This window comes from Photinus pyralis, unplaced genomic scaffold, assembly GCF_008802855.1.
Source record: "Photinus pyralis isolate 1611_PpyrPB1 unplaced genomic scaffold, Ppyr1.3 Ppyr1.4_LG3a, whole genome shotgun sequence".
Taxonomy (NCBI): domain Eukaryota; kingdom Metazoa; phylum Arthropoda; class Insecta; order Coleoptera; family Lampyridae; genus Photinus; species Photinus pyralis.
The window spans coordinates 21637963-21662209 of NW_022170509.1; the positions used below are offsets into that span (position 1 = coordinate 21637963).

At 35.5% G+C, this 24247-nt stretch overlaps 1 protein-coding gene across 1 annotated transcript; it reads right to left on the minus strand.

Annotated features, from left to right (window-relative positions):
• Positions 1-744: 744 nt before the first annotated feature.
• Positions 745-24247, minus strand: LOC116165307 (KICSTOR complex protein SZT2-like). Its single transcript, XM_031479621.1, has 41 exons — positions 23996-24247; positions 23756-23940; positions 23464-23706; positions 23185-23415; positions 22976-23132; positions 22701-22921; positions 21963-22078; positions 21791-21911; positions 21604-21739; positions 21304-21556; positions 21096-21261; positions 20828-21046; positions 20660-20778; positions 15532-15753; positions 15169-15481; positions 14914-15113; positions 14624-14718; positions 14373-14573; positions 13945-14323; positions 10301-10977; positions 10039-10252; positions 9926-9992; positions 9682-9867; positions 9253-9565; positions 9066-9204; positions 8474-8715; positions 8171-8426; positions 7961-8123; positions 7637-7912; positions 7463-7585; positions 7193-7412; positions 3724-4649; positions 3514-3678; positions 3238-3466; positions 2848-3190; positions 2626-2794; positions 2364-2580; positions 2014-2311; positions 1508-1875; positions 1135-1460; positions 745-1087 (listed from the first exon to the last, which is right to left on the minus strand). Exons 1-41 carry the CDS (start codon positions 24054-24056, stop codon positions 959-961), a joined length of 9684 nt encoding a protein of 3227 aa, XP_031335481.1. The 5' UTR covers positions 24057-24247; the 3' UTR covers positions 745-958.

The following is a 24247-nucleotide window of genomic DNA, read 5'->3' on the forward strand; positions in this document are numbered from 1 at the left end:
CTATTAGTAATTAAAGCAAAAGCAATAAAGAGGCCTGTCAGCAGTAAGAAATAAAATACCGTTCTAATCTAATCTTTTTCGCCTGTACAATAATAAATAGATAAATGTTTACCAGCATCAGCAACCTGCAACTCAATTTCTTACCCCCCTCCCCTCTACCTTCTAGTACGCACTGGGTGACTGTATGTGCCACGAACTTGTTTAATCCCCCCCCCCCCCCCCCCAGAATACATTTCTTCGTACGCCACTGCTACTTTTGTTTTTGGACTTGTAACCCTACAGGAGATGACGCTACAAGTCTGAATTCATGCGTCAGGTGTATGGAGCGCAATCTATAGACGCCCTACGATTATCCAGTTTTGCTCCACTTTTCATTATTATGGCATTGAAAAGCTCAATGTAGGTAATGTATAACTTGTAACGCCATCTCCTGTAGATTATTTAAAATCTCGCAATCATTCGCGCTTACTCCAAAAAGTGCGCGTCAAAACGCTTGGTTGGTTCCTAATTTTCTCAACGTGTAAAAAAAGTGTTTGTATCTGTTATTTTCTTACTCCATACTTTCCTCTTTATACATTACGCTTTTACATAAAACAATCTGTTCCTATCCACTGCTATCTGTTAGGGATAGGCACTAGGCAGTTAGTATCGAAGGGATGTTGAATGTCAAATATTATAGAGACCCCCCGCTTTATGAAGTAATTGTACATGTACACCTATCAGATCTTTCCAATACCAAAAAACTATGAAAAAAATAATTCAATTTATTAGAGAAATATACTTTTTAAAGTTATAATCAGGCACAATGGCAACTTATACACAAAATAACAATACTTTTAAAACTATAACTGATAAACAAAAACTTAGTGTTCCAAAGTAAATGCACTGGAAACAACTGTCATTAGGTACTTTAAAAAATGAGGTCTCAGCTGTACTCTTTCCAGAAACAATACAAAGTTCATAACAAACTTGTCCAAATATAAAAACATACACAATTAATAAAACCGTCCAATAACGCTTTCCTATCGTTTAAACAAATATCTGAAACGTCATGTTTTGAGGAGGTCCGATAAACAGCATATAAATCCTGAAAGACGAATAAACACGATTATGTAAACTAACTCGTATACGAACCCCTCTAGAAGTATGCAAATCCATAGAAAGCAACATAAAAGCTCCATCATAACGATGATGTAATATCACATAATGTTGTATGTTACCATCAGGAGATATAAACATACGATGTTGGTCAGTATACTTGGTAAGCAAAAGCTTTGACAATCCCTGATACCAACTCAAAGGTTGGTGTAAGAGAGAACTGAGATTAGAGTGAATATCACTCAAATTCGTTAAAGTGGCAAGATTTTTCAACTCTATAAACTCATTGTACGTTAAATGAGTGGATTCAGGTGGCGACACCAACTTATTCCAAAGCAAGTGTGTCCTACAATCCACCATTCCTGCAAAAAAATTTTTACGTCGATCAAAGCAGCCTAATGATCGTTACCTTGTGACACTATCTCTCTAATTTTTTTCTGTCCAATACAGGATTGTTCTAATATTAATTCCTGCATCATTCGCTCGTGAGAAGAATAATAACCGAGGTAATTCACAGACTCTTGCTTAATCGTGGCATGAGAAAAAGTGGTGTGCTGAGAGATGGTTTTCGTTATAGCTTCTTCTTGCAAACTCTGACTGTGAGATTCAGAGTTATCTACATCTGAATCCACTACGGAACTGTGGGAACCGACGCTACTAACACTATCATCTTCGACCTGACTTTCTCTTCCACTGATTGAGGGCTGGTGTAACATTGATGAAACAGCACGAAACTTTCCCAAACTTCTGTCACTCTCCAACTTAGGAAACACCTCTCTAGGAGCAGCAGAAGTTGATTATTATAATGCAATCCTGACTTACATTGTCAATTTATAGTACTTAACATGTAAAAAGGTAAGTTGATTACCATAATTTGAGAATTTAATTACAGCTAGTTACACTAAAGCAACAAACCTATGTGAAGTGAGAATCAAGTAATATTTCAAATGCAGAGTACGGTCTGACATATCACTTTCTGAATGTGCGCGAGTTATTATTAGAGTGACATCAAATTCGTCAGTGTGTTGGTAGTCTTGCGAATCTTTATAGGATGTTTGTGGAATGTTTCCCATTTGCACTAATACGTATTCGATCGATGCGCAGTTGTTTCCTTGCATACTAACCGCTTCCATGCCATACTGATTTACGTTACTCAAAAGGTAGTCATACAACTGTTTACTTTCGGTACTGAGATCATGTATACTAATAGTTTCTGCAAAGTATGTCTCAGTATTGTTGACTATGTCATAATAGTATTCACATACCTTCGTGAACTAAATTACGTGCAAAATTTGGAGCCTTATTGTAATATTTCATAAAATCTTCCAGAAAATGTGTTAAATGATAACCTTCGCAAACTTTGTCTTCAGTACTGCTATTTGATATGTAGTTTCGAATGCATCTCAAATGAAAATCGTACGTAAATGAATGTAAATGCATGACTATTTTTATTCGATCGGATTCGTCCAGGAAACTCAGTAGCTGTAAAAAAGAGTGTACTCTTGCCACATAAACTTAGAAACTGACCTGATTTATGGATGTCCGAGAAATGCTGGACTGCAGCCTGCTGCACTCGATAGCGTGGAGTTTTGTTATCAAAAATGGTTCTTTTAAGTGTATACTAAAAATGAGAATACCACCCAGCATAGCCTTTTGAACGTAAAATATAGGCTCTGTGTGCTCAATTTTAAAAAATCTAAAAGCACTTGTAGTACATTTCCATTTGAAACATCCGTAAATGCAACTTACCCCCGCTTTTTGTATGTGTTTTCGATTTGTAGAGGAATGAAACCAAATGTTTGAAGATATCGCTTGTACTCCATAATGAATAACTGACACAAATTGTCATGCCACACATGCTGATGCTCCTGTGACGATTTTGAATCCTCAGATCCAAATGATCCATTCAAAGTTGACGAATGTAAAGCATGATCGCGAGTTGAGGCCGATTGCACTCGCCACTTTTTTAGAAATAGAAGTGGGGTGTGGCAAAAATGTGTGACCCTTGAGTTTTGTTTCAAGATCTGTATTTGAGTGGAAGTGCATGTACTTGTTCGTGACTGCCACATTGAATGCAATTTCTTCAGTTCATCTACAAGCACCAGTATAGTTAGTGTTTCTACATGCATGCTACCATACCTTTATGTTTTTTATCACTGCGTTTCATTTCCTGCACCTCAGTCGTAAAAAGAACAACCGGATCTGAATGACACCATTGAACATGTGGATAAATGTCTCTGAATGCTTCCAGTGTGACCATTGGTTGCATTATTCCACTGGAAGGTAACCGACGACCGTAATCTCTCGAAAATTTCATCATGAACTCTACATCTCCAATGAAATTTAAATATGGATTGTTAGTGTCCAACTGGTAATGTTCATAATTACATAAATGCAGTATAATTGTATACATACCAAATAGTTTCTTGTAAGTGTTTGATTATAAAAGATGCCCAATTTTTGAGCAGTAATCGAGCTTAAAACTGCAGCGCGCGTGCTTAACCACAAGCCAACATTTCGGCCCAAGTCTACCAACTTATTAATGCTATCTTTTGACCAGTTGTACGTATAAAAAGAAATCTAAAGTATGAGAATTAAAAAAACGCAATGCAAGTGTGGACTTACCTTGTTGCTCTGAATAATCGCCCACAAAAATTTTTGACGAGGAACGAAGCTGGCGTCCTCGGCAACAGCCGGACTAAATTTCTGAACATGTTTTTGTTTTTGAACATTCGCCATTTCGTAATACTCCTCCACTGTTTCTGCGGATGTGCAGGCTCTCCATTGTTCGAAGTTTCGAGATACTATAATCACTTTTGCGGGCAGTTGTGAACCATTGTAACGTATGTAGACTTCGTTATTCAGACCGTTTACGGGCGTAAACGCTTTGGCAGTCTCCTGGGATAATTGACCGATAATACTTCGAATTTCTTGTACAATTGTGCTCATCATGTGAGGGTTTGACAAAGTGATTACGTTTTTTCTCACAGCGGGGACGGCGAGATCTACTCCAAAATTTAGCCACATGTGTAAAGTTGTGGAACATATTTTAGTCATCACGCCCTCATTTCCCAACTCGTAATTATTAAATTTAACTAAAGCTTTTTTTCTCTCATCTTTATGTTCGGCGTTTTCAATGTAATCATTAAACAAAATGCTGCGTCTCGCCGTTGAGTTCAGAGGTATGTAGTTTTTGTGTTTTTGGGAGATGAGTACTTTTGGTGTTTCGTTCACATTTACCGTGGGTTCAGCGCTATGCTGTGCTTTCTTTTTAAAGTTTGATAACAAATTCGTGTTGATGACAACAGAACACCCAACTTCCTTTTCCGAAAATGTTAAAGGAGTTGCGTCTGTTTTGTGAAGAGTTTTAGACATATTAATTACATCGTCGAGATCCTTCTCGCATAGGGGACTATGTAATAAGTGGTATTCTGTGAGGATATCCCACATGGATTGTCTCGTCGCCTCACATAATTTATAAGTTAGGTTATCTGTATTAACTCTTCCCTGCTTCCATAATCGAAATTCTATATATGTTGATGAAGGCTTATCTGTAAAGAGATATTTTTGCAATATACAGATATATTTAGTCGTTTATGCCAAATTGTTTGAATGGCCAATTTCTCACTGACTGTGTCACGAGTCAGGATATCTCTGAAATGTGCATAGTGGCTCACCACACAGTGTGTAGTAGAACCTTGGACAAGAAGCTTCCAATGCAACTATGGACTTTGTCTTTCCAAAGCAGGAGATATAGTCAAGAAATTGTCCACCCTAGAGGAAGATAATAGAAGTAATATGAAGATAGGGTTGCCATCTCAAAACTCTGCCAACTAGGACAGGAAGCGTGAAAACCCCGGATTTAGGGATTATAAACCCGGACATATCAATTGAATTTTAGAAAAAATATTGTCTAAAGAAATAGTCTTTGAAATTCTACTTTATTTTTATCACTGACTAGACTGTTTCAAATTCAATAATAGTAAAAAGGAACAAGGGATTAAAAAGACTTTTTGTTCCTGAGAGAATGGTTTAAATTTAATATTTTTTTAATATTTTTAAGAGAACAAAAACTAGTTTAATCCAGTGTTGCTTATACTATTTTTTTCCAATACCGATCGATTTAAATCCATTTTTCCATGAATTGTTTACAAGAAAACAAAAATGAGGGATTAAAAGTTTATTAATCTCTAGGGATTAAAATTACCTGTTAATGTACAAAAAATTAGGGATTAAATTCAAGAAAACAATGTAGGTATTGGAAAAATTCCTTTCTTTGGTCCACTGTTATGCCACTAGTGAAAATATTCTTTCAACGTTGGTATTATGAGCAGGAATGCAAAAAAAGCACCAGACAATTTTCAATAACTCCAAGCTTAATGAGGATTCGGTGTTTTAAAAAATTGTAACCAAAGCTGATTGGCGCCTTAAAAGTTTATCTTGTTTTGACAGAAACTCATAACTTTCCTACACACGCGGCGTATGCGGCAGTGCTTCCATTCAGTTACTTCCAGACGTGCCTTCCAAACGCCAGCATCCAAATGGAAAAACGTGTAGCTGCAGCGGTAGTAATCATTAACGAATCATCCAAAAATACTCGTAAAAATAGAAGGCGAATGTAGGCAAAAGAATGGCTTTTGCAGCGCAATCACATTTTAATCTTGTGAATGAACTTAGTAGTTTCCCTGATGACTTCAGAAATTATCTTCGAATGACAGAAGATGCATTTAAATTACTTCTGGAACTGGTGAAGAACGATTTAACCAAATCAGACACTATAATGCGAAAAGCAATTACTCCAGAAGAAAAGTTAATTGCGACTTTAAGATACCTTGCGACCGGGTGCAGCTTGGAAGATTTAAAATTTTCCACTCGTACATCTCCCCAGGCTTTGTCATTAATAAATTAAACAAATATAGCAAACGAGCTCCTGGGTATGGCTATAGCATGTGCAAAACCAAATTTTAAACCTGATGTTAGTTTTGCTTTTATTTAAAGTGTATATGTATGAAATTTCATTTAATTGCTTCCATAAATAAGAAAGTTGGCACTGCGCATGCGCAAAACCAAATTTTGAAACAAATTCTGACAAAAACTCTTTAGTGTTTGCCATTTTGTTAGGTGATGGAAGCCCAGAAATTCAGACAGAGCCTGAAATCAACGGCGATGGAAGTCGGACTGCCGGGAAGTAAACAGCCGCTTGAACCTACACGCTGATTTTTTGGAAAGCGGTGTCCAACGCCGTCTTCCAAAAACGCCGGACTTCCAATGAAACCCCGCCCGGACGCTCCCTAAACTAGGACAAATCCGGGGAAACCCGGACGGATGGCAACCCTATATGAAGAGAACCACTACGACGGTTCAATTAAGAATGAAAATGGTGCTTGTCAAACTTCAAAGAGCAGAAAAATTCCGAAGAAAGTAGATAATAATCTATCAATATCAGAAATCAGTATATTCCCAGATCTCTATACCTGCATCGACGCGAAATACATATATGCATAATATCAAGTGCAGAAAAGGAAAAAATAGAAACGACTACAACAATTTTTGTGTTACATTTCACATTTATGGTTCAATGTACTGGTTCCAGATAAGTTCTTTGTCTAGGAACAGTCCTAAACATTTGTTATGTTATTTAATAAGAGTGTCCAACCCACATACCATGACACTATTGTTTGTATGGTGAGACTGTGACGGGTCAAGAATACAATGACTGACTTTTCGGGTTACATGATCAGGTTGTATTGCCTCAAATGGTTTTTAAATGTATGGTAATAAGTTTAATTTAAATAATCGTTTATGGTTTCAGATTTAGGAATAATTCCAGTGGCGTCAATAAAAATGTCCTTAAACGATTGTTCAAACAAATTTCGATACGCGTTCTATACACAACCGCAACAGTGTAACGGGAGCCCGCAAATGTATTTTCATTAATTCAGATATCAGAAAATGATAAACATCACATAACTGTCCCTTAAGGCCCAAGTGTAGGATAACTTTATTTTTTGAAATAGAAACCTATACTTTTTATTGAATATTCTTATTGTACATCGGAAAATAATAAACTTACATAAACTAATGAACAACTTACCGTGGTCTGCATATTGATTGGTATGAACCAGCTCCTCGAATGTCATTGTATTAAACAGTTCTGCAAAATCCACCACATCATTTTGTGTATTATCCGATCGCGGTATGATTGCCAGCGCGATACAAACAATGCCTCTACTTCCTGAAGCTGGATTCTGACTCTGATTATAAATAAATATATTATCTGAAAGCTTTATGCTCGAATCGTTTTCCGAATAATCCTAAATGTGAAAAAAAATCAATACATATTACTAACACTGATGTCACGTACCTTAAAATGGTAATGAGATCTGTTATCCGAATACTTAGGAATATTTAAGAACTGCAATAAATTTTGACGAAGATAGTGAATGAACGAGTTGAGGTACTTTATGGCGTACGATTGAATGGAAAGCTGAAAAAAATTGCCATGCAGTATACAGTAAAAACATTAAAATGAAAAAACCTTTATAATATTTTCTGGTGGACGAAACGGTTTCTGTAAGAAATGTACATCTTCAGGCGTTAAAGGACACATAGCATTTCGAGCCAACATAATTGAAAGACATTCTAGAATGGCATCATCCAGTCTGTTTTGAAGAACTTGTACAAGATCACAGCGAATATCTTCGCCAGCCTCAGTAATTCCATGAACTCGTAAAATCAAAGTATCTTCAATTAAATTATCCTTAGTTTCTTTCTCTCCAAACGACCGTACCCTTGGTCTAATATCAGATTCCCTCTACATAGTACATTAGATTCTTACAATCTTTGATTGTTATGCACTTACACTATTAGATGACGCAATACTATGTTGGGATTGGGTGAGAGTATTTTTTTGTGGTCCCAATGGTAAGGAAGCAATAGATGGGCTCCGTGAAACGATCGCATTTTCAAATTCATTTGATCTAGTTACGCTCTTATTGCAAAAATTTTGTACATTCTCATGTAACCTAAAAAATCAATGTAAGAAATGGAATCAAAATAGCTATTGTAATACCTCAAATAAAAAACATTGGACTTCACATCTTGATACACAAACATATTCGAACGGTTTACGACTGACAACTTATCGAGCACAGTTTTTAAAGCAGGCACTCCTCTTGACGATCCAGATTTACCGTAACCCGCTTTTAATCGAGGATGGAGAATAAACTGAGTCTCCCAGACAACTGGACAACTGAAGTAGCCCACCGAAAATTTAAAGGATGCGTCTATTAAAGGCACAGGATACGGGTCAGATTCCTCACTTGCCTCTAAAACCAGTTGTATTTAAAACCCAACAAAGAGTATATCATTTTACCATCCATGCTCTTTAGTCTCGAAAAAGATGAATTTCCAGTCAGTATGGGTGTACTTGCGTTATTGTGCCATTCTTTGAAGTCATCGTCCGGTTCCAACAACAGGTGACAATTTCGTGTATCGTTAAGTGCTTGCAGTAGGAGACATTGATTAACTCGCTTGCACAAGTCTCTTATCGCATCACAAACGGATCTCTGTACTTGCAAATATACACCTACGTGAGTAGTAGGTAACTCTAAAAACCTATCAAAAATTATAACTAATAAAACCTGCACATCTGGTATTTAGACATTTTAGTGAGATTCTTCAAACTGTCAAAATTACTACTTTCAGCTCATAGCGCTGCGACATTATACCGCAGTTTTAAACACTCCAGATAGCTCATGTCTTAGCTGACATAGACTCTATAGCTCAGATATATCGGGAGTAAATGAACTCAACAATCTTATAAGATTTTGTTTTTGCTTACATGAACCGAAAATTGAAATTGTGGTTTTGCTATGGCAAACACAAAAATTTTCCCTAAGATAGGAATAACTTTTCAGCACAGAAGCTATGTGTGTTAGCACGTCGTAAACTATAACAAATAATACCTGCAATGAAAATAGATCTTCACCATCTCTCTATCGACACACATAATCAACCAAAAGTTCGGCAAATCCTTTCTTTTTTTGTCCATTCTCATCAACCAACTATAATCCTCTTCATCTTCGCTGATATCTTCATCATATCCTACACAAACTAGTTTGAAAAGGTAAAATTACTACGTTAAGCACCTACCACCGTCTGTCCCATAATAGCTTTCGTTTACACTAGACGTATCGCTCTGTTGGGAAAACACCTCATTCCTTATCGAATTATCTTCACTTACTTCGGCGATGCCGAACGGTTCGCTTTTAACTGATAACGAGCCCGCAGCGTGAAGTTTTTCTGCGCTCCCGATGCATAAATCGATTAAAAAATTTTCCGAAATAAATTCGGTTACTGCGTATTTATCAACCTGAGATATTCCGTGCGGGACGCTTTTGGTCAAATAGTAAATGTCCCTTTCTTTGCACAGTTTGTAAAAGGGAATCTTAATTTTGGAAAATTCCTGTAAGAGAATTCCGATTGGTTAACTAAAGTTTAGAGCATGACGTAGCAATATGAAAATAACTGTTGCAATGTAAAGGCAAATCGGGTAACATTAACACACTATCCCAAACTTACCTGCACAAACTTATCATAGCTGTGCAAAGGGCCATAGACAAAGTTGAGATCGATGCAATCCAAAATGCACGAAGAACATCCAATGTTGTCAGTCACATGATTCATAACAAAGTTAAGTGTCTCTGAAGAGACTTCATCCACATCTAACAGAGCTGTCGCAATCTCGTCCTTTAGTAACCATTTAATCTAAATAAATAGAATCAATTTAGTTGCTTTTGATTTATGGTAAGGTGTTATACTATGCCTTGTCTTTCAAATTGGATATCGCTCGCTTTTGCAGATCGGGTAAATGACCGAGGGGATCTGAAAATCTTTAATACTGTGTAGGTAATTCGGTGAATAGTAAGAGATATTTACTCGGCAGGGAAGCTTGCCTCCGAAGTTGTGCTCGCTACACTCGGAGGAAATCCATCTGAGCAAAATGACGTTGTTCTCATTCCCCTTGTTGAGTAATCATTAATGACATTCTGGACATCTAAAGGAAGAGTGAGACATAAAATATCCAACGTGATTTGCAAACTAGACTTTTCTAAAAATGTGACATCCGAGTGAATATTTTCTATTAGTTCACCTACAAAAATAAAACTTTATTTTTTAACTTAACAATTGGAAAACAAACCTAGACATGTAGGCAAAACTTTGACAGAGCTATTGGCGACGTTACTTCCATAACGAACGGTACATATCAAATGAATAAATAACGGTGTAATGAGGGAATTAATTAAAATACTATTGGTGCTATCTAATCTCATAAAGTTAGAGGTTACTTCTGACGAGCTGCTGGCTTCCTTGTCCGACTTAAATTCTACACCATCGGATGGTGGTATAGAAATTTCATCATCGCTATCAACCTTAGCAACTTGTTTATCCACGACAAGATTTCGACAGTAATAAAACTCTCTATTACTGGGAATTGGGCTAAACGCAGCGTTCATTATATCCGAAAATCTATCTTTAATTAAATGATGCAGCGGTTTTAGTTCGTTGCATAATAATGGCTGGTGTAATGACTCGACGCTGATTTGTCCGACCTCATTGCTTTTCATGTGACCACATATTGTCTGAAGATAATATGTTATATCGATATCGTGAACAGTTTCGTCACATTGGTCCATTGCAAAATGGACGTCCGATGTGTGCACGTAAAAACCATGTTGCAACGTTGCAAAGAGTGAGAGCACGAAACACTTGGAGTGAGTCAGTACGAGAGCTTTGCAATGCGACTTTATGCTGTTTTTACTTTCATTCGATTCCATTTCATAATGTCTTGTCTCCATACTTTCGTCACCTTTCAATCTGCAAGATTACATTTTAACGTTTTGACACTTATGGGAATGTCCCTAAAAGTAATATAGGTCAAACTTAAAATGACAAAATCAAAATTTGAAAATATTCGCTGGTTTAAAAAATACGGGGGAAAATTGACAAATTGTCAATTTCAGAATGACAATATATCTTCTTATTTAAAAGAGATACAAAAAATGTTTATTACAAAAGGTTCTTTATAATGCTTGTTGCAGCTGTTTTTAAAAAAAAATATACAGAGTCACGTGAAAAAGTTCTTGGACCAAACCTATTTTTTTAATTTTTTAATGAAAATGTCAAAAAGTTTTGAAATATCAGAATAATCTGGATTGAACAGATTAATTAAATAATAAGTTAGACAGTGTACTTCGCAAAACTTGTAACATTACTTTCAGAGCAACAAATACTAGTACAAGAGCCAGCGACACAGAACCCTACGTCATGACGGAATTCAACAAAAATATTATTAATAAGTAGGTTTGAAAGGGGAAAAAACAAAACCGCCATGTCTGCCAAGCATCTCCTGTGCTTATTGTTGCTAATTAATTAATTAAGTGTCCATAAAAAATAGGTTACTTACGTCATGACGGAATTGGAAAAAAAATATATGGGATTATTGCTGGCAACGAGCACATCACGTAAACATATGTGTGCCAGCCGATTCCCCGTGCTTAATACATGTCTGTCGGGCGCGAAAGGGGTAATAAAAACAGTCGCGCTTAGGTCATCACGGAATTTAGCGAAATTTTTTGTGAAATGTAAATAATGTCTTTCCTGACAATACTATATATGTCTGCCGGGCAAATTTCTGTGCCAAAGTAATGTCTGCCACTTTTTATGAGCGAATCATGTTATTTGATGTTAATAAAAATGCGGTGTTCATTGCTTTTTCGAGTGAATTTCTACATTGATTAGAAAGGGAGATGGGTCTGTACGAGGATGGTGTCAGTATGTTTTTATTTGTTTTCAGGATAGTTATTATAAGGGCTTCTTTCCATTCTTCTGGGTAGTATGGTATTGTATATTTTCATTTTGTATAAGTCTGTCCAAAATAAAGGCAAAGTAATAAATTATAATTTGGTGAAATAGACAGACAGTGGCTGGGGAAATAATCTTATACACAAAAAGTAAATATATGCAATCTGTACATACCGCCCCACACAACCACAAGATACAATGAAATTGAAAATCTCCTATGCACCCTTGCCATCGATGCCAACGCACATAATACCATGTGGGGCGGGAAATTGATTAATACCAGAGGCAAAATATTTGAGTAATTACTGCTCCGCCACCCAGAAATGGTACTCCTAAACGACCACTCTCCCACCCATTTTTCATCAGGCACCGGATCCTTTTCTTCTATAGACATAACCATAGCAAGCTCTAACATAGCTTCGAAACTACAATTGTTTACCCATGGCGACCTGTGTAATAGCGACCATTACCCAATTTTAATACAAATACCAACCAAAGAACAAAACACCTATAAGACAAACAATCTAAGATGGAGAATCGCCACAGCAGACTGGCAAAGATATGAAAGTTCTATCGCCCAGCAGATCACAACACAAATCTCTCCCAAAAACGATCTAGAAACCCTATATAAAATCATCAATGAGGCATCGCAGCAATCAATAGCCAAAAAAAACCTATCCAAGTAAAAAATCCACCTTGGTGGAACAAAGAGATCGAATCCTATTTACAAAAACGAAAAAAAGCACTAAAAACCTTTCGAGAGTACAAGAACCTGGAAAACCTCACACAATATAAAAGAATTAAAGCCCAAACTAGACTACTAATAAAAACTAGAAAAAAAGAAACATGGAAACTGTTCGTATTCTTCATAAATAGCAACACGCCTACCAAAACCCTATGGGATAATATCAGGAAACTACGTAGTCACCGACCAAGTAACACAATTGCTGCCCTAGAAATAAACAACGACATTACCATAAACCCGAATGAAGTAGTCAATGAATTAGCTCAATATTACGAAAGAGTATCTAGCAACAAACAACACAGCGACAAGTTTAACACATATAAACAAGAAACCGAAAAACTACTAAACTTTGAATCACAAAATCTAGAAACCATATAATACCCAAATAACAATGGTAGACAAAGCAATTAATAACACCCGCTGCTCGACCCCTGGCGCAGATAATATACACGTCGAAATGATTAAACATCTTCCACCAACAGGTAAAAACCTTCTCTTGAAAATATACAATACCATACTAAAACAACACAACTACCCAGAAGAATGGAAAGAAGCCCTTATAATACCTATCGTGAAAACAAATAAAAAAAAACTGACACCATCCTCGTATACACCCATCTCCCTTACTAGTCAATGTAGAAATTCACTCGAAAAAGCAATGAAAACCGCATTTTTATTAACATCAAATAACATGATTCGGGACCAAAAGTCGCTTCATAAAAAGTGGCAGACATTACTTTGGCACAGAAATTTGCCCGGCAGACATATATAGTATTGTCAGGAAAGACATTATCTACATTTTACAAAAAATTTCGCTAAATTCCGTGATGACGTAAGCGCGACTGTTTTTATTACCCCTTTCGCGCCCGGCAGACATGTATTCAGCACGGGGAATTGGCTGGCACACATAGGTTTATGACGTAAGTAACCTATTTTTTATGTACACTTAATTAATTAATTAGCAACAATAAGCACAGGATATGCCTGGCAGACATGGCGGTTTTGTTTTTTCCTCTTTCAAACCTACTAATTAATAATATTTTTGTTGAATTCCGCGATGACGTAGGGTTTTGTGTCGCTGGCTCTTAGACAATACTATTATACACATTTATCTAATCCTATTTATCCTAAAATGAATCAGTAAAATTATATTAGCGAGGTGGAGTATTTGTGGTTAAATTCTGTCTTTAATACAAATGAATTCATGACAAACCCTGTTGAAACTTGTAGCCTACCTGACAGAATCCTCATGCACGTGAAAACCAAATTTAAAACGATGATCTTCGTAAACATCACGGTCTACCATGACAGTATTTGTAACGTCGTTAATGTACGATTCAACTAACAATGCCAGTGGGCAATCAAACACATACACAGGAAGAACAAGAGTACTTGATGCATTGATGGGTACATCACTAACATTACTACCCCTTGAAGAAGCGCGCTCGGTACTTTCAGAGCTATCATTCAAGCTTGGCGTATACGTGCCTTCGATAGAAACCAATTTTTTTAAACTGCACAACGTAGCCGGTACAAAAGTCAGAATTACGTGCATCTTAGAAATTCCCTTTATATAACATTTCCACTGCAGCATCAAATCGGATGTATTGAATGCTAAATAAATATAAATTGTAGTATTCCATCCTTAGTTTGCTGTAATTACCTTTATTTGTAATCGGGCATACATGTGAAAATTTGTTTCTATGGCGCGACATAATTTGTTCCATCAGCCTTTCGGATTCTTCCGTTGTAACGTCAAATTCGTAATCGTGAAGGTACTGTAAATGTTCGTGAATCGTGTCTAAAAGAAGTCGATTGGATTTTTCATGGTCATACTGGTTAAGAGCTACAACTCTATCGCTACCTAAAACATTCCGCTTGTAACACAAGAGCAGATCATTTCAATAACGTTACTTTCAATGAACATGGAAAATAGTAACTCCGTTTGTTGGCATAAAGACAAGATACTAATAGGATCGAAATTAAATGGCACATGTTGGATACGTTCTCTGAAAATGAATCTTACATTATCAAAAACTATACCTTCCAATTTGTGTAAAGACATCGCCGATTTCATTTTCCTTCTGTTAAAGCTAGGAGACGGCCTAATGTTAGGGATTATTGTAATCAATATGTTTAAAATTTCATTTACCTAGCTCTTCACAAAAGGCAATTATGAAAGATGGCGATGTTATACCACTTACTTAACATCACAAATTCGCTCAATAAAGCTATTCCTCAAGCTATTTTGATTGGGACTACGCTTATATCTACCAGCGACGCTGGACCTATGCTTGTGTTTTCCAATTTCATACATAGGTTGGGCAGTTTTATTTTGGCAAATTAAACTTAAGTGTTCCAAGGTCAGCAGTGAGCTTATGCACTCTGAATCCAATCGGTATATCTAAATTGTAGAAATTAATTTGAAGAAAGTAGGAGATAGGAATATGTAAACCTACCACATCAGCTAATTCGTAATAACGCTTATGATTAAAGTGATTGTTAGTTTGACTGTCGGAAAGTGAGACAGTACCATACTGTGGTTCAACCCAAACCTCTGTAACCATTTGCAGCTCCGACTCCAATTCCATATCGACATCTCCATCTTCTTCGGAGCCACTAACACATTCACCTTCTCGCCAAGCTCTATGCGGCGGGAATAGGACGTACTGTACCATGCAAGTGGAATCGGGTTCCATAGATAACTCGAGAACCATTGTTATTATTCCAGAGGAGGAATGGGCGAAACTAAAACCTTCCTTAATCCTCATTCTGGTAATATCTCAGTTAGTTTTCGTATGATAAATAAATAGATCACAAACCTGGTAAGTATACTTAAAATGCGGGACACTGTCGGTAATTCCAACTTAGGATTTATAACGTGCGATGTACTCCAAATCCATCTTTTGTGATATAGGTAACGTGATAATGTAGTAAATAAAGTACTTGCTAATGGTGAAGGTGGGAAACTTCTCATGGTGTAAGAAGGCTGTGTACCATCAGGAAAAACAACAGTCGTGAAGTCTGTAGGAATTCTTTCATACCTAAAATAATTTTGGGGCATATAACAAACAATCTTTGTATAAATTCGATAGTCTATAAACTCTAACGGTAGAGACTTTAAACTTTGGTAAATGTTTCTCGAATTTTCGTTGTAAATGTGATAGATTTCGAGATCCGTTTGGAAATTGTAGGGTGTGAAAAATTTAGATAGTAAATTTGTTCGATAAAAGGTATTTTGTGGTGGAATTTCACTAATAAAATTTTAAATTGTGTTGGATTTAAGTTACAATGTCACTTTTGTCCTCTTAGCGAGTTCAGGATATTACGGTACCGTGATAGCGCGAGTGGATCTCAAATTCAGTCTTTTTTAAGGCTATATAACGTTACAGTCCTTAGTTTATCATAAAGCTAAAATCACCATGGGCTCTCGAGTCACCTTTTTCTGGGAAAAAAACCTAAATTGTATAGACTATTTGCTGTATCACGTTTGACAGAGAAAAATCAATTTACATCTGCTAGTAAACTAACGCCAAATCGTGCCATTGATAACCCAGTGCACTTTCCTGGAGAACAACTGATACCATTGACTGCTGTACCTAGATGTCAAAGGGAAACAATTGTACATTGAACTGTATACTAACGTAACTGGAAGGGCCTCGTCCGTATATCTTATAAAGGCGGGTGTGTGTCGTCAAGCGCAGAGAGAGATATCGTTATACTAAAGGATATCCATCTCTTTTCAACTCGCACAGGTAGATTGTAAATTTCTACCGGCATCAAAAGTATACCCAAATTTGGGGGTTAGGACGCTTTTTTATTTTATTCTGAGTAGCACAGAGTTTTGTTTGCTGTGTATAGAGACAATTAGAACAGAGTTCATCTTGTTAAATTATTAATATTTTGTGTAGTGCCTGTTTTCGAAAATGGTACATCATTGTGTGGCTGTTAAGTGCAGTAATGAACATAGCAAAGAAAAGCAAATTCCGTTCCATCTGTAAGTATTTGCATAAATTATTATCTGATTTATATGTAGTACAGTTAAACTATAGCCTAATTAAACAATATAGAATAATGTTTTTCTTTTAAAAAAGTACTAAATGTCTAAGGCCTATATGCACCGTCAACATTAAGCCACGTTTAAAGTTAAGTGAAGCTTAAAGTCCATACCAATTATTGTCTCAACAATCGGTACCAACGCTTTTAAGCTCCACTTAACTTTAAGCGTGACTTAATTTTGACGGTGCATATAAGCACAATAGGTACATTTAGTTAAATTATATTAATGTATGTATTAATTAACGACATATATGTTATTTTTTAGTTTCCCATTGAAACGCCCAGCAATCTTAGAACTTTGGAAAAACGCAGTTCGGAGAGAAAATTGGTATCCCTCTAAAACCAGTAAGCTTTGTGGGGCGCACTTTCTTCCTTCCGACTACCAAGATAAGCCAGGATGTACATTGAAACTACTTAAAGCAGATGCTGTTCCATCAGTATTTTCATTTCCTCAGCATTTACTGAAACCAAGTAAATCAAGAAGAACAATTGTAAAAAAAAAGGTAGATATTTTATGCGATTGTTTTGGAAAGCGATTTTTAAAAAATAATTATTTTGTTTTTGCCTAACATAACTGCCAGTAAAGCAGAACATATGGATATAGATTGTCCACCATCTACATCGACAGCATATGTAGCCACTTCTAAAGACTGTGGAACTCAGACATTGGCAAGTAGTTCAGTTACTGCATTAAGACGGCAAATCAAAACCCTGAAGCAAAAGGTTAGAAGAAGGGACTTAAAATTATCCTCTATGAAAGAAGTAATTAATGAAATTTCAAAGAGTGGACACAGCAATACTAATTTAGATGCTGTATTAAAAAACTATTTTGAAGGTGAGATTCTTTACTTAAAATTATTTTCAGTTATAGTTCTAAAAACGTCAATTTTTATAGGTCTACCCTTAGAATTAGTTCTTTTACAAAAAAACAGTAAGGAAGTAAATCCAACACAACGCAGATATTCGTCAGTCATGAAACAATTTGCTCATACTCTATATTTTTATTCCCCGAAGGCCTACAATTTTTTAAAACAATATTTTATTTTACCAAATGGACGCACTATTCGGAAATGGCTAAGTACTGTAAATTGTGAGCCAGGAATATTACAGGAGGTGTTGGATTATTTGAAGGAAGAAGTGCACAACAAGCCCTTCTTGAAAAATTGTGGACTAATCTTAGATGGAATGTCAATTAGGAAGCAAGTGGTTTGGGACCATAGTAATGGGAAATTTACTGGAAATGTAAATTATGGGGGTATTGTTGAAGTGGATTTTGAGATGCCAGCTACTGAAGCTTTATTTGTGCAAATTGTTAGTTATACGAACAATTTTAAATGCCCTGTTGCCTATTTTCTCATAACTAACTCGTACGCCTTTCTACAAACTCAGATAATAACATCTTGTTTAAGAAGTTTATATGAAAGTGGTATTGTAGTCAGATCCATAACAGCAGATGGCACTCGGACAAACATTAGAACATTTAATGAGTTAGGTTGTAATGTTTTAGCCCATAATTTAATTCCTTATTTTTTACATCCTTGCACAAATAATGTAAAAGTGTATTGCTTATTAGATATTTGTCATATGTTAAAGTTGGCTAGAAATGCATTAGCTGAGATTAATTTAAATTCAAATGCAGGAGAAGTTAAATGGGAATATATTAAGGCACTTGACAATATGCAATTTTCGGAGAACTTAACATTAGCTAATGCATTGACAGTAACCCATATTAATTATAAAAATAAAATAATGAATGTGCGTCTAGCTCAAACTTTAAGCAGCGGAGTAGCACATGCTGTTGAATATTTAGAACAATGTGCAGTTCCTGATTTCCAAAAAAGTGCTGCTACTGTAGAATTTATTAGATTTATAGACAGGGCATTTGATATGATAAATTCGAGAAATCCATATGGAAGGGGTTTTAAGGCACCTATCAGACCTCAGTCATTAAAATATTATGAAGAAATATTTAACAAAACTAAAGACTATTTAAAATCATTAAAAGTGAATAATATTTCTTTACTTCATCATCAACGTAAAACATTTGCAGTTGGATTCATTTTCACGATGGAAGGTATAGTTGGTTTAGCTAAAGATTTATTTAACTTAAATAAAGAGCCCTTTTCATATTTTTTAACATACAAATGTTCACAAGACCATCTAGAGCTCTTCTTTTCATGCATTCGAAGTAGGGGAGGTTGGAACAACAATCCCAATAGTCAGCAGTTGAAGTGGGACAACTAATATTTCGAAATTCGATAACTCCAAGTGTTAGTGCTAATTGTAGCGATTTTGGGACATACTCTACTCCATCTTTTGAGTTCAGGTCAGAGGAGAGGCACAGAAAAGAAATAGCACAAGATTCTGGTGAGGAACTTTCTCAGATTCAAAACTTTATAAAGGATTTGGCAAATGTGAAATTAACAGATTTTCAATACATTTCCGGATACATAGTAAAAAATCTAGTTAAAAAAGCAACATGTAACAATTGTATAGAAATATTAGTCTATAAAAATAATGACTCACTAGACCATAGTTATTCTGCTTCAGAGGAAATATATAAAAAATTTGTGAACCATGTTACTAGAGGAGGCTTAATTTACTCTTCTAAAGTAGTCTATGAGATTGTGAACTTTGTTGAAAAACAGTTTCGCCTTCTAATCGAACAAGGAGGTGTTTTAAAAATACCTACAATCTGAAACTTTTATTAACAAACGCGGCAATTCACAATTTTTCAGCAAAGATTCACATCTTTAAGCCAACGCATCCAGTAACAGAAGAGTTTCTTGCTGAAGATTCCCATGAAATTCAGATCATACGGAAAATAGTGGATGTCTTCTTGAATTGCAGAATGCACCACCATTCCAAATTAAAAAATTTAGAATTTCATGTAAAATCTGCAACAGTTCGGCAAAAAATGAATAAATTAATTTTATTTAATAATTCTTAAATGTATAAACTATAGGTATTATGTATGTGTGTATTTAAAATAAAAGTGCATTTTAAAAAATTCATCTTTTTTGTAAATTATAAATCATACACCTACAAAGTAGGACAATTTCAACTAAAATACTGATAAAAGAGAAAATTTTAGACATTATAAACCCATACTTTTATATGCATCAAAAAAACAACTTTAAACTTAATTTTAAATGGTCTAAATGTTTGCGAACATACAAAAGTATTCAATAGACTAGTTTATTTATGAATTATCAATTTAAAATACAAAAAGATTTTACAATGAAGCATATTCACTCAGGATAAAGATAAATATTGTTTAAAGTAATAAGATAAAAAGAGACAGATACCCTTTACTACTGCGGGTTGCCTACAAATTTATTTGCCTCATTTATTTGTTATAGCGCAACCGTTCCGTTAGTATACAGTTCAATGCAATTGTATTACGAGGTTAATTTTTATTTAATTTCTAAACTAACAAACTATTATATCTGTAAGAGAGAGGCTAAAGAGAATTTATTGACAGTGCATCCAATAGAAAATTTAAAGTAAAATTCGTATTGGTAATTGTATTGTCATTTGAGGATTTTATTTTTGCTAGCAAGTGACAAAGAGAGTCTTTCTTGCAGGGACTTTTTTTTATTGTTTCTTGTGTTGTGGAATAAATTTGTCTCATTGTCAATTGTGTGTTATTCGAATCCTTTGTGACCCAGATATCGTATTCATGTCAGATTTTTTTATTTGTGCCCAACATTTATTTCAGATGTTAATCCAAAGTTGTGCAATAAATTTTCAAAAGTTGATCGAGGCCACCGAGTCTCGCAAATTGAGCCAGTATTAGGATTTTTCTTTTTATGAGATGTTAGTTTTAATAGGAAATGGACGAAAATCTTCATGATTTGACTTCAAAAATACGCGATTAAATTGGCTTACCTGATCAATACTCTTTCTAAAGGCTTTTTCAGTAGAGTGCAACATAAATTTTCTTTGGACTTTACAGGACTAGAGGAGTATGAAAGCAAACTCAAATCATATTGCAACTCTTCGCAGATCTAAAATTGCCGTTAATCTCGCTATGAAAAATTTCATCTTGATGTTTACCTTACGCCTGGTAGCACCGGGTGTACTAGTGAGGAAAGCTAAGTTAACTATGGCACATGGAAACTTAGAAGTAATCCGAACTAAACAAAACCATGCTGGAGGTTTATCAGGTTCCTCAAACAGTAGTTTTAAATAAGTATGATTGTCGATTAGCACAAATGAGGCCCATTCTGATAATAAACTGTAAAGTGAAGATGCTGCCTGCCGACACTGTATCACCTGAAATTTATTTTAAAGAAATCTGCCATTGTAAATTAATTTAGTATACCTGATATCGCCCAGATGAATTTGCTAAATGTAAATGTTTAGGTAATGGATGGTCGTACTTTAAAGCTACCGATAATTTATACGTATGAAACCACTTCCTCCAATTACTGGTTTCAATTTGACAAATTGACTGCCACAAAGATACAAACTTTGTACTTGAAACATCACTAAAAATACAATTAACGCTTGATTCAAACACGTCTACATACCTTGGAGTCAGAATTAATTTTGTAGGATCACTGCCTTGCAGGATAAACACAGGGATACCACTCTTCACACTTTCTGGTAGCATATACCAAACAGAAGAATTCGGCATGAAACTTAATTGTTGAGCCAAAAAAGAATCGCCCTTTGACAACTGACTTATTCGTAACCAAAAGCGTTCAATAACCGCTTGCCTATAAGATGATTTAAGCTCCTTTCTCATCACGCACGTAATATCATGAAGAAATTCGTAAGGAGCTAAAACCGAAAATAGCAATGAAATGATGTAGCAAATCTATACTTACCTAAAATGTGGATTTCGACACGCACTATATTTTTAATAAGAGGCCACTGATAGTACATGTGATATTGAATATAAATTAAAGCTTTCCAATGCAGACTGAGACTTATATGTAAAAAATTGTCATTATAATTGACACTCTACAAAACACAAGTTCTCCATTTGAATAGTCATAGAGAATCATCACTTACGTCAACGTTGTAACCCTCCCTCATCCGTCTCGATACCAGAAGATCGGTCGATGCGTTAATATTTTCTTCAGTTTGTCTTTTACATAATAAAATGGGGAATCTTTTGTCAAAAATATCGTTTCTACAAAAGAAGATAATAAGCGAACTTTATGATTATGCTGGAAAGTCTTACGAATGTATTGGTCTACTTTGCGTCGCTAAAATGTTGTCATAATTAATTTTGTTCTGAAATGACCACAACAAAAATGATTCTTGATACTTGTTCATTAATAAAGATGGTTCCAATTTCTAAAAAAAGAAACAAAAGATAGTGCCCCGAAACTCTTTGGGCCCACCTCTGGCTACGTGTCTGACACAGAAGGACAGAACTTAAGAGTCTTCTATACCCACTGCACCCAATGTAAATTTCCATAAGAGCACCCGCCATAGTTGTTTTTCAAAAAAAAATTTTTTTTAAGAACTATTTTATAAATTTAGACCTTTATCTGCAAAATGTTCGGGCTATTTTTTTTAAAAAGTGTATAGCAACTGAATACCGATTGTTGAAAGATTAGATGTTTTGCACCGATTATTGCGCTAATCTGTTTTATTTTTTTACTCTGGAACAAAATGGTTTATGGAAAAAGTAAACCCACAGTTTTCTAGATAAATTACTTCTAAACATTACCCCAAAAAATGAAATCATATTTTTTGTAAATAAAGTCTGTATCTTGGCGGGCGGTAAATCAACAATTTGAGGGTAACAAGTAGCGCCGCTGCACAGTGTTGACGGGAACTAACTAAGGACCAAAATAGGAATTAACTAAGCAAGAATATCATCTTGTTTCTTGCAACTATAATCATCTATACACCATAATGTAAAAAAGTTGCGCTTAGGTAACGAAGACTCTTAAGATATGTTGAAACTTACCACAAAAGGGAAATCTTCCAAACAACTTCCCAAAGTAGCCTGCGATATAAAATGCAGCAAATCTGTGTACGAAATGTAACCAGCGCTAGTTTGAGGATGAAATGACGACCCTACTTTTAAAAAAGAAACAGAAATGCTATCGTAATGCAACTGCATTAGCAATGACTCCATGATGTTACTATCTGGCATTGCAACAACCCCATCGGTTACGACTAGAATATCTGTAAACAAGATCAGTGTCCTCTTATGCACTTTAAATGTCCGCATATACTTACTACTTAAGCTATTTTCTGGAAGCAGAGAGATAGCTAACATTGAGTATCTTAACATATTTACAAAATTAACATCGGGTAGGACTATTGGAATATTTGACACATTTTCCCCACATTCATTAATATAAAACACGCTGCTCGAGATATGTTCACGTTCACTCTAAAATATAGTGCACTTCATAGAAACTCGAGTTAAACCTGTATTTACTGACCTGCTGCAACTCAATTTCGTCATGAGCAATAGCTGAAACTTGTGCTATACGTTCTTCTAAAAAATGAAACTGCCCCTCGATTAAATTTATAATCTCGTGCACATTTTTAGCTGTTATTTGAACGCCCTCGACTAAAACTTGCTGGGCAGGGCTCATAAAAAACGGAGTATTTACAATTACTGTAAGGTATACACTAGGTTGAAAAACTAGAGAATTTCCAGGTATTGTGAACTACAACATGAAAATTATAAGAGGGCCGTAACCTGAAATATTACCCACCTGTCGACATAAACCCTCTACCGTTGCTTTAATACATTGCACAATTTCGTCGAACAAAATTTCACCTTTTTGAATATCGACAGCAGATTGTGAAGGGCTCATATCTACGCAATATACAAAGCAATAGGAATATGCGAGGAACTTAACTGATGTTTTAGTTGTTATTAAATACTTATTTGTACACGCAGCTTCACCTTTCTTTGGCACAACGGAAATAACTTCCAAATTTGGAGATGCCACATCCTAGAAGCACATTAAATAAAACATGATAGAGCTAGTAACACTCGCTCACCAACTTAAGACGGGACGGTACCGACACCACAGTGTTAAGATGGTCAAGCAACCATTGAAATCTAGATGCTCGAGATACAGCAACATCTTTAGGTAGTAATATGTAAACTGTTTCTGCTTCCGAAAACAATGGTATGCTCTTTTCCTCCTCCAATGCATATCCCAGTAAATCGATTGAGGACACATCTGAAAATTGATGGACGTACCATCACTCTGATATGTACCTATTTCATTTGTTTACTTGCAGTGGGCGATAGTTCCACTCCTTCATCAGAATCTGGAGTTCCGAAATCAATTTCCATGTTTAATATACATCGTTGAATTATTTTATTTATACATTAAAATGATATTGTTGAACCTCAGGAGCAAGTGGCAGATTTTTATATTTAGAATTCAAAGTTCATCACTACAGATAAAGAAATTTAAGAAAAATTCTTCTCTACAACACGAAATTCGAGATTGTTGAGGTTGGATTTTATCAGTCTTATGGTTT